We start from the raw sequence: 12,346 nt of genomic DNA on the forward strand, positions 1-12,346 counted from the left end.
ATTTATGTTGGTTTAAAAATTGCATAATTTCCATTGTGTATCTTTTCTTATTAAATAGTGTCTTTCTTTGTGTGTAAAACTGTAACAAATCAACAGAAAAGAAAAATATTTTAGTTTTAGAATGTGTCATGTGATGCTTTAACATACATTATTTTCAGATTTTGTAATTTTAAGGTGACAAATTTATTGTTAACCAGGATGATTGAGATGAAATTATCCCACCGCCGCACAGCCCGTCACAGATACACGAAAGTAGTACATTTTGTGAAGTCCCTAAAAAACATTAAGAATTCGTGACATTAAGTTTTCTAGGATAAAATATACGACAACGCTTAAAATGTTCGCTGCCATAGGTAAGCTATAATTAATTACCTCTGAAAGACAGCCCTTCTATAAAAGGAAATTAGCATTCATTTCTATAGCCAAATATTTTACTAACGTCTACATCTTTAAACTAACAAAATGTTTGGGTGGCAACCTGGTTGTGTATTTACCTTGGTAATAACCGTAATTACAACAAATTCTTTGTAAATAAATTAGCGTTTTACATTGAAAACATGACTTCTTTGTTGATCAATTAATTTCTGGAATGAAAGATCAATTGATCAATATCAAGACTAATATTTCAGTAATGGCTGGATGACGCAAAGTGAATATTTAGTTAATAAGTCATTAAGTTGTATTAATTCAGTTCTATTGCTTATTCCTGTGTTGATGAGGATTCATTTGGCGTTTAGGATATGCGGTTAAAATCTAAAACTTCTTTACGTTATTGATTTTATCAACATTCTATGACATTGTTTGTGTAAAGCTGGTGTTCGAAAGTTCATAGAAATGATGCGCTGCGCCATTACTGACGATTTACATACTGTCGGTCTGTTCCTTCGTTCGTTTGGATTTCTGCTTCCCACTAATGTTAAACAGAAGAATGGCGTCGTTTTAGGTTCCTTGTTCACGACAGTCCTTCACGTTGTCGTGTTTAGTGTCATCAAGTGCTCAATGCTTGTCTATCTTTTTTGGAAAGTGTGGTATCTCATCTCTCAGTCCAGGAACGAGGGAACTGGTGCACAAATTGTCTTCACACACTTCTTAGTTGGATGCCCTAGATTGATATCCCACATTGGATCCTTGGTTTTCAGCATTAAAAGTTGTTGTCAAATGCCTGAGATTCTGAGGGAGATCGTTGGTGTCGAGAAGGACCTAGGATATCCAATGGCGAATCACCACAAAATGAAGAAAGTTCTGGTCTATTCCATTCTGTCTTGCCTCGCAGCTGCTACGGTAATTCTTGGATCAAGCATCATCTTGGATATCATATTCCATCCTGATGTTCCGGACGCCATTCACGGGAATCTATGTTACATGTTAGTTTATGCTGAAGTATCTGTTATATTTGTCACTTTCCTCCATTTGTGTTCTCTTGTGAAGCAAGGGTTTCAAAAACTCAACACAGAGATATCTGATCTAGAATGCTGTAGAGGATGCTGTAAAAACTTCCTGGGTATCTTTGCAATGGCTGACAGAAAGTCCGTGAGCAACAATCACGTCTTCAAAGTTCAACGTGTTGTTGCTTCTAACAATGGTTGCTGCAAAAGAATCGGAGTTTTAAGAGAATCCCACAGCAACCTAGTAAAGGTCATCGAAAAGTTGAGTTCCGTCTATGGAGTGTCCATCGTGAGTCAGTCGCTGGAAATTCTCTTCACGGTCTTCTTCTGTTGCCATCATATCATATCCAAGCTCTCGCATTTCAAGCTTAAAGATGTGGGATTCTTTGTTATGAATATTGTAGTAATGTTCATCCAAGCAATAAGAACTATTGTGCTGGCCTTGGTAACATCTGGAATGATATACGAGGTAAATATACTACTCCCTCTGTTGGAAAATATGGTATAGAAAAATGTCACATATGGTAACAAGGACGTACTTAGGAGGGTCCGAACCCACAGAAAAGACTTACCAAGTAAATAAAATAAAATAATCAAAATACTTGTTTAGAATTGGTTGCATAATCTAGAGTTATTTCCGCAGAACTTACACGAAAGCCAGGATTAGATTGGGATGATATGGCTTTGATGAACAGCCGTAGTACTACTACTTCAACTAATATGCATAAAATATTAATGACGAACTTCACTTTTCGAATAAGGACAATGGATTTCACAAGTTCAATTGACGAAAAATTCCACACAAATATAAGTGGTCACAAGACCACCTTTCAATGTAAGATTCTAAAGTTAAATTCAAGATGGTGGGAAGGTGAGGTAATTAACTTTAAAAAAATCAGACATTCTTCTAATACAAAATTGTGACTTTGACTCTATATGTTCTAAAGACATAGCTTCTCACTTTCGACACGCCCTGTAGGTTTGAAAATGTTTTATTATTGCACGAATCTGAGATCTGAACTGAATATATGTCATACAAGAAATTAATTGAGTTGAGATTATCTGATCCTCCATTTTTATTTTTATTTTGCAGGCGAATGAGACTGCAGGCATCTTACTAAAGATCATTAACAGAGACATGGAGCCTGGCATCAAAGAAGAGGTAAGATATTACACACACACACACACACACACACACCATCACACAATCACACACACACACACACACACACATACATATATATATACATACACATATGCTTATTCCATACGCCCCACGCCCCCCCAAAAAAATATTCTAGATCTATTGAGTATGGCTCCTATTGAGCCGCCATATTAAATTGACATGATTATCAGTTTACAAAGAAATAATATGCAGGGTGTCCCACAAGTTTAGACCCGTTTGGTCCTCAGGAATTTGGTCCCGTTTTATTTCACCTTTCCGAACTCTGTTGATGGACGTTAAAACGAGTTCGTAATTTCCATCTGGTTTCCTCTCTCCGTTTCATGAATACCATGCTATTCGTGTACGATTTATAATGTGTGGGGGAAGGTGTCGAGGAGGGGGATATTAACCAATGCTTCTGCCAATATGTCAGGCCAGAAGATTAGCTACTTTCGGATCGCCATAAATTGAGAGTTGGCGTAAATGTCACAAATCAAGCGCCAGTGCGATGTTGTCATCGGAAATAAAATTGGGACACACAGATCCAGTCACGACGTGTGCCATTCTTACGCAGTCATCGCATAGCTTGCCAAACATTCAACCGGGAAGGGGAGGGGGGGGGCGCAATATTTCTCCACGGTAAACGCCAAGGTTATGCGTTATATGTTATGCGATTCATATTCTAATATCTGAGTGATGATGGTGGAGACATAACATTGAGATGGACCTAAAGGAAATCAGTAAGGATGGAAACGAATGGATAGATTTTGCTCAGGATAGGAACAGATGGAAGGCTTTGTTGCTGCAGACATAAGCCTTTGGGTTTAAGATGGTTTAAAATCCGAATTACTAGGAACACCAAAGAAGAGACGTAAGAAAGGCTCCATTCCTACATTGATAATGATGATAACAGTGGTCAAATCCGGATTTTTTAGCACGGAGTATATGATCGTAAAATGAAGAAAACGAAACTTTGTTAAATTCTACCTGCATAATTGTTAAACTTCTCTCTCCGCAATTCGGATTGCCTCCGAAATCCAGGTAGTAAAAATTCCGAATCGATATTTTATATTTTCCGGAATCCTGATATTATTGGCCATTCTTAGTGTGAAGGTAAGCTGTGCTAGGAAAAATGTTCTGTTTGATTTGAACTGTAGGATAAAAAAAATGAAAAGGAGAAATACTATGAAGGAAATACAGTGGATCCAGAACTGCTCTTTTCCAGTTCTTTCCAGCACTAACCGTGGGTAATTTTTTTTTGCTTACTTATATTTTTTATATGCTCCATTGCATTCAAGTAGTCTATGTACGTTATGTTGCTATGCTCTCCAATATATTATCCCTCTTAAAAACAAGAGCATTGGATACTTTACAGTGTTGGAAGTAGCACACACACTGAGAAGTTTCATCTTGATGACGTCACACAAACCTGCCGTGGTTATAAACATGGGGGCTGAAGAAAAGGTCTCTTATGACCAGTCCGGGGATTCGCAGTATTCTGCGATGAGCTGAGCCACCTGACACCATTGCACTCAACAGCAACGTAGCGGGACGGTTCGGCACGGAAGGTACAACTGGGCTCTCACATCGATGGGCTAAAACTTATCGAATCTCTTGCATATTTCAAGCTGTTTCATGGTTTCATGGCGTCACTTGACTATTCTCGCACAAATATGCGAATATTTTGACTTATTTTTTTACTTCTCTAAAATATTTAAAACGCAATATTTTTATTATTTTGCTTTGTCATCGCCGAATCTCCCGATGACCGGAAAATTTCCTGTTCGGATCCACTTATCACACACAACACCTTGCAGGGAAGTGAGTATTTTAGCATCTAGGTGTCCCAATTTTATTTCAGGAGGTTTTACGTATATTTAACGAAACATGAATATTGTGTTTTTGATACGTATACAATCATTTGGTATATTCGGTACACATTTGCAATTCCGACCAGTAGTGGAGTGGATGACTGTTTCTTTTAATCTTAAATAGCTGATTACCCGGCATTGCCCGGTTGTTTAATGAATTCTAACTATAGCGTAAAATGTAACTAATTTTATTTACAGGTATTTATAAGTATAAGAACAGTATACAAATTATAAAGAAATATATTTTACAAATTCCCTGTAATATAAATTTAACAACAATTTATGAACAACAGTTTAGTTCCACCTCCAAGAGCAAGAATAAATAAATTGAACGGCATTGGGAGTGTCACTATTCATCTTTGCGGCCCCGAAAACTATGGATTCCACACTAACATCGGTCATTTTACATGTCTCCTCCTTCGCACCCCCATCCCTAGGGCTGCCAGGGTGTCTTACCCACACAGTATTTATTTCCAGAGTGTAAGTCATATGTGTACCAAGTTTGGTCATCGTAAATGTAACCAATTAGCTTAGCGACTCCAAAAAACTATGGATTAGACACTAATCTAGGTCATTTTTGACATTTTAATTTTCACCCCCTCTCAACCCCCTTCCCGATAGGTGATGAACTTGGAGTTGAACGGCATTAGGAGTGTCGCTATTCATCTTAGCGACCCCGAAAAATTTGGATTCCACACTAATATCGGTCGTTTTCGATTATTTTTACATGTCACCCTTCCCACCCCTACCCCTAGGGGTGCCAGGGGTGTCTTACCCACACAGTATTTCTTCGGAGACTGTAAGTCATACGTGTACCAAGTTTGGTTGAAATCGCTCTAGGCGTTCGAGAGTTATGCCGGAACAAACACACACACATGCACACACACGGACATACATCCATCAGTTGAACATTTATTGTTTGTTTTATACATTGACACAGATACGGAGATTGTCATTTACCGATCGTTACTGGATGCTTTGTTGTTCGCTCCAATCGTATAAAGGTGGAATCGAAACATACCTCAAGTGATCCTACCGTGAATAATTATATACGTACTTAATTAAATGAATTTAATAATATTATTGTTTGAATGATTCAAAACGATAGTGTTCGTACGCTCTCTTTGAAAGCATTGTACAAACCTTTCTTTGTTTGTTTTGTTGCAGATGAAAATATTTGCATCAGAGCTCGCTCACAGGAAAGTGCAGATCAACGCGTGTGGGATGTTTCCACTGGATATGACGTTGCTGCATTCTGTAAGTTTAGGAAGGATGGGTGGATGGATGTGATGTGATGCATATGATGTGATAGATGGATGTTATGTTATGTGATGGATGGGTGGATGGATGGATGGATGTGATGCATATGATGTGATAGATGGATGTTATGTGATGGATGAATGGATGTGGTGTGATGAAATGCTTGGTTTTATTATTATTATTATTTATCTGAATAGGGTTACAATTAAGCCATACAACATTTCATTTAGAACAATATTAATACAAATAATGACTTGATGCCCTTGTTTTAGTTGGGTTTTTAAAGTCCACTTTACGCACAGATAGGATGATCGGTTTAAAGCAGGATCCGAACCACCGGGTATTGAACCCGAAAACCCTTGAGTACAAGGTGACGATATTAACACTATGCCATTGGGAAAACCCATGGAATGTATGGATGAATATGATGTGATGTGATGTGAAGGATGGACTTGAGTTGATGTAATAGATGTGATGTAATGGACGGATGGATGTGATGTAATAGATCAATGATGTGATGTGATGTGATGTGATGTGATGTGATGTGATGTGATGTGATGTGATGTGATATGATGCGATGCGATTCGATGTAATGTGATGTGATGTGATGTGATGTGATGTGATGTGATGTGATGCGATGCGATGTGATGTGATGTGATGTGATGTGATGCGATGTGATGTATGGATGGATTGATGTGATGTGATGCAAGGGTGTGGTGTGATGTGGTGGAAAGATGTGGTGTGATGCAATGTATGCATGTGATGTAATGGACTTATGGATGGAGGTCATGTGTTGTGATGAGTGTTAGGTGATAGATGGATGTGATATATGTACGTACACATGGGCGTCCGGAAGGGGGGGCAAGGGGGGGCCGTGGCCCCCCCCTGGAAAACGAAAGTCAACCAAAAATTACATATTTCACACATATAATTTAATTTCAGCCACAATAATGTGTGTTAATTATTGCACGAACATGATAAATTCAAATTTAAGCAATGTTTTTTGAGGGATGAACACTATTATTGGGGAAAATATGCCATGTTGGCCCCCCCCTGGAAAAAAATACCTTCCTTGCCCCTCCCTGGAAAAAATCCTGCGGACGTCCATGTACGTACATGTTTTGATGTAGTGGATGGTGTATGTATTGATGGATGTAAGGTTTGTAATGTGATGTAAGGATGTGATGGATAAATGAATATGATGTGAGGATGAGATGGATGTGAAAGTATGTAATGTAAAGATGGATTCACGTATTTCATACTTTAAGTTACTTTAATTTTAGTTTATCTAAATTGTAAGACGGGTATTTTTCATCGTTACTGACAAGAATATATCGTTGAAGCAATTTTTTTTTAGCAAAACTCTGTCATTAGAAACGTCGCCCAGAGATATTACATAATTACCACTCTTCAGAAACAAGGTGTAATTTCTAATACAGTTTTACTAAATAGTTTTAAGTTATTGTGGATGAAAGTTTATTACTTTTAGACTGGTACAGTACATATTTGCATGGGACACTTTTTAACTACGCAGCTTAATCCCGTAAATCATTTTTTCTCTGTTTTTTTTTCAGATCGCAGCATCCGTCATGACGTATGTTGTAATCTTGATCCAATTTGTAAGCCCAGACGACGATCATGCTTCGGGACTTGGTTCGTCAGGAAATACAACATACATTGATCCTTATTAGAGGAGAAACAACCTTCGATATTGATAATGCACCTTTATATCTAGTTTAGACTTTATGTTGAGGGCATTGTAAGAACTAAAGGGTGTTTCACATGAAGAAAATGTGTTTCCCAATAGACCTTGACTTAGTTTCCCGATAGCTGAATTCTTAACAGTGTTCTATTGATTGCTATTGCAATAAAGACAAATGTATTTTTACGTTCTGTTCCAATCGCTCGTTTTAATGACCGATAACATTAGCATCGTCATTTGCTGCAAGGGCTGGGCACTCCAATGTGTCGTGTATTTTAAGTGTTCGGTATATTTTTATTAATGCGGCCGTTTCACTTTCCACAGACAATCTTTTAATCCTCCCATCTGTTCATCATCCATTTTGGGAGTTGACAGTTTTATAAGAAATGTTTTTAGTTTTTTGAGAAGAGCAGGGCCTCTTCCACTGTTTTTGAGAAACTTCTTGGTCTGTCCTTGCCTTTTTAATATCCTGTGCTGGTTTCTTGACAACCTTTCTCAAGGGAATGTTTACACCCTTTCTTTAAAAAAAAAAATCAAGAGAAGGATTTTTAGATAAGAGGATTTTTCTCGTATACTTTGAAGTGTGCAAAATAGTCATATGTGCCGACGTACACACAAAAAAATTAGCTAAATAGCCCCGTCTAGTTGGCTGCACTTTTTGACTCTCTCTCTGCACTGGCGCATCTAGTTGGTTACACGGTGCAACACCGACTCGTCTACTTCGGTGATTCGGTGTCCAGTAGTGTATTTGGTGTCTGCACTGATTGCGCTACGTTGTGGAGCGGTGGGATGTGTAGTGTATAGTCACGTAGTGCAACGAAACTAATCAAATGAACGTTTAAAGCAGCAGACAGGGATTTGTTGAATCTTATAAACTCGAACGCTGCTATTCGTCTACTTGATTGAGCGTCATTCCCTTGCACTGGTCTGACCCAGGGGTACATCTACATTACACCCAGGGGTACATCTACATTACTCATTTTAATCACATTGTAAGAACGGTCAAGGCATGCTTATCTTGTGCACGTTGCTTCATATCGGTCTCTGTTAAAATTATAATACATTTTCCGAACTAGTGCAGTTTGAATCCATCAAGCACGCGCGTTGTCTGCAAGGAGCAGACGATTCTCACAGAACAAACCAGCCTCCTGGCCCGTGCGTTTGGTGAATCTCGTTCTTGCACGAAACGCACGGAATGCGACTTTTGGGACAGCATAATGAAACTCACGAAACGCACGGAAGCACTTATGGGACAGCCAGTTACCATAACTCGTTTAACGCGTTAAACTCGTGCGACTTTCGGAACGGGCCGGAGGATAACAGCTGTAGCAGTGATAGATCACTGGATCTCGCGCCTCTTATTATCGTCGCTTAAGGGCAGGGCAGCCATCCTCGGGAACAGGAGGGAGGAACAGAGGCGTGGCCTTATTTCTGATTTCATTTCGGTACAGCTACGTTTTCTCTACTCATTGAGGTAAATTTTGTGTGATGCAACACTGTCGAAAATATTGTCAATTATAACGCTTACTTGTGCAGAACCTTCATAAGGAGGACGTCTGTTACAAGATAATGAAAATAAGGATAACCCAGAATATAACTATTCTGATATTACAGATTTTTAGATATCCATGTATAGTAACTTAGTTCTGTACTATCTGAATAATTCTGTTATCAAGATTCTCAACTAACAAATATCAGTGCAGGGTATCTATAAAAGACCACCTGGGTTATGAAGCTAAATATTTTATTAAGAACTGAAACTCAGGAAACAGAAAATACATATTTTCGAAGGTAATGTTATCAAGAAGTGTACAATTTAGTAAATTCCAATGTGTGCCCCGTTTGTAGCACGGCACACATCCAAACGATAATCAACTTCTTGCCACGTCCTGGCCACCATGTCTCGGGTGATGGTTGCCACAGATGCGATAATTCTTTGCCTTAGATGGTTGACATCTTGAATTTTCTCCGTATAAACCATGTTCTTCACATGTCCCCATAGGAAAAAGTATAAGGGAGTAAGGTCCGGACTTCTTGGAGACCATGGAATAGGTCCTTTCCTTCCAATCCACACTTCCAGTTTCTTTAAACGCCTTAAGCCATTGGCGAATGGTTTTGTCCGAAGGCTAAACACCACCATACTCCGATCGAAAGTTCCGCTGTACAGTAATAACAGATCCAGTTTCTACAAGCCATGTCATACACTGCCCCTTTTGTTGCGGCGTTGTAATTGCACTGAACTGCACTGACTGTGTTCGGCTCGGCTCGGCCACTTCAAAGTCAACGCTGCGCAGCGTTGCCAAACTTTGTTGGAATAAACTACAAACGGCATGAATAAAACTTGATGAGCTACTGATTTCAAAGTAATTAACTAACCTGAGTTATCTAATACCGTTTGCGCACTATGATTGTTTAAAACCCCGGAGATCTTTTATAGATACCCTTTATATTCCGGTCGACGGTTACCTCAATGCATTGTTGGCACATTGCTGCACACAACGAGGTTGGATATTCAAATACTTGGATGATTATATCAAGATATGCAATTGATTAATGGATGTCTATATACAGGGTGCGGCTTGTAATTTTATCACATGAGGGAATAAACTAAGCCCCGCGACAAGTTAAGTTTGCATCAACTTTTCGCACATGTAGACCCAAACGTGCGCACAGAATATAGTTCCGCTGCAATACTGCCGATTTTCTCAATGTCTGTGATATGAACAGCTCGGCGGTCGAGGCAAGGCTCCCATAGGAATTGCTGAGTGCCGTTCTAGCGCGGTTTAATACATAAAACCTGCTGCAAACTTAACCTGTCGCGGGGTAGGTGGGTTTTTAAGGGGATGAGGGACAATTTCGCAACAGTTGTGCATTTATTTCAATATCGTCCGAATGCGCAATGCTACTGAGGAAAAAAGCTGGTGTTCAATAGAGTATGAATTTATCCACATGTTTCAAGTGAAAGTGTTTTTTAAAGTTGATTATTAAGCTAGATACGATGTTTGAAAAATATGATGAATAAGAATTTTCAGAAACCCATGTATTCTTTATGGGGAAGCAACTTCAACTTAACGTTACGACTAATCAATTAGAAGTTTCGACATTTCCGCCTGTCAATTACTACTTCAGTCTGTCCTTTTTCCGTTGATATATTTTTCTATGCCTTCGGAAGTTTGATATTCCAAAGAGAACAAATAAATTAATACTTCCATAAGGGTAATGTATTTCTCCTTGCCTCCTACGGCCATCCTGGCAGTGTTGCCAAACCTGATGCACATAAAAGAACTAAATTTCACCGTAAACGGAGTAAAACTTTCAAAGAGCTAGATTTACGAAACTGGATAAAGTTCCTCCTGGGATAATTTTAGGTGTCAAATAAGTGGGGGTGTGGGTGAAGGGGCGCTGTTATTGTCGTTAGCTTTAAAGTGATGACGATTTATTCTTAGTTTTCACAGTGTAGATCCGGCGGCATTGCCCATCTCAATAATCCAGCGATGGTCGTATGAAAAAAAAAATCCCGGATAACAATATTACGTCCTCTTCATGTCAGCCAAGGCTCTATAAACAAAAGTAGCTGGGGATTTAAGATGGGGTGGGGCGACGCAGCCAATATAACAATATCACGTCACGTGCAAAATGTATACTTATGACAGAAGTTGTCTATGTACGCCGGAGCCAATGATGGCATCCAAATGGGGCAGGGGCGGGTGGCATAGTTCACAAGCAAACGAGTGCACGAGAGAGCCAGATATGGCTCCGAAAGAGCGAAGCTGGCAACAGTGATCGGCAGCTGCCGAAGAGAGAAGAACATAGGGGAAATTGTCCCTCTCCACCTTAAGCTTACAGATATTTGGTAATAGCACTCCAGAAAAATATGTTTTAATTAATTTAAAGCCCACATAATGGGCCTTTATTACGTGCACTTATAATAGGACATTCCTTTCTTAAATTATAATTTTCATATCAAATGGTACACAAATGAACACTAACCTTAGTTAAAACAAAAAATCAAACTGTAAGAGAATTGCTAAAATCAGTTGAATAGACGAGATAAGTGAGACAAGGCTCGCTAATTTTCCAGTCATGATACTTGGACTCGATAAACTTTGTTGGATTTTTTTTATCGACATAATATAGGTCCAAACGAAGGTTTGAAAGTGTTGCAGTTTCTAACTGATTTCTGTGATCATCAGTTCAGTTTAAATTGATTGGTTTGTTTACTTTCTTTTGCGTCGCATATCTTCTACTATTGGCTAATCGTGACGATTCACATTCAGCTGCAGTGGTACACTTTCGATTGAATTCACAAGTTCTTTGAGAGATGTGAGAATGTGTTTTGAATTTTCTTTGTAGATGCGAGAATTCTCAAGTTGTGACGTGCACATACTTTCGCTTACATTAAAGCTCCTCTTTAAGCATAAACCAGGGAGTGTCAGTCACCATTAAAACGCACATTGACAATCATCTTAAGGTCATGCATATGAATTTAATACGACTAAATCCGGAAAGAAGGGCAAGTATTCAAAACGACTGACCATATTTTGCACAAAGAGTGGAAGAAACATGTTTCGAAAGGTTTGAAATTTGTTTTGGTCATAATTTTTGGGTATTTCAATTTAGGTTTCTTTGAGTATATGACTCCTGAACTACCACTTTTATACTTCTGGAATATTTCAAGAGTTTTTATATCCACATCAATTTCTAGCTTTGCTCTAAGAACTGAAGATTTTTGTTTTGCAATGTAATGATAGTACTTTCAGTGCCTGTAGCGCCTGGTAATTTTAATAAATATTTAATTTAAAAAAAACAGTTTTTGAAATGTTTTGCTAATCCTTCCTCTCGCAAATCGAGAGGAAACCATCATGACTCATCAAAAAAAGCACCAAAACACTGTAGCTTTCAACAATTACTCGAACTGCATTAAAAGAAGCGACCCTCAGTATATATTAAAAACACAGTCCAG

At 38.6% G+C, this 12,346-nt stretch overlaps 1 protein-coding gene across 1 annotated transcript; it reads left to right on the forward strand.

Annotated features, from left to right (window-relative positions):
• The first annotated feature begins 1,158 nt into the window (after positions 1-1,158).
• Positions 1,159-7,372, forward strand: LOC145997121 (uncharacterized). Its single transcript, XM_083133747.1, has 4 exons — positions 1,159-1,854; positions 2,479-2,547; positions 5,589-5,678; positions 7,256-7,372. Exons 1-4 carry the CDS (start codon positions 1,159-1,161, stop codon positions 7,370-7,372), a joined length of 972 nt encoding a protein of 323 aa, XP_082989873.1.
• Positions 7,373-12,346: the final 4,974 nt, after the last annotated feature.

Source organism: Lepisma saccharinum, chromosome 13 (genome assembly GCF_977018435.1).
Source record: "Lepisma saccharinum chromosome 13, izLepSacc3.1, whole genome shotgun sequence".
NCBI classification, from domain to species: domain Eukaryota; kingdom Metazoa; phylum Arthropoda; class Insecta; order Zygentoma; family Lepismatidae; genus Lepisma; species Lepisma saccharinum.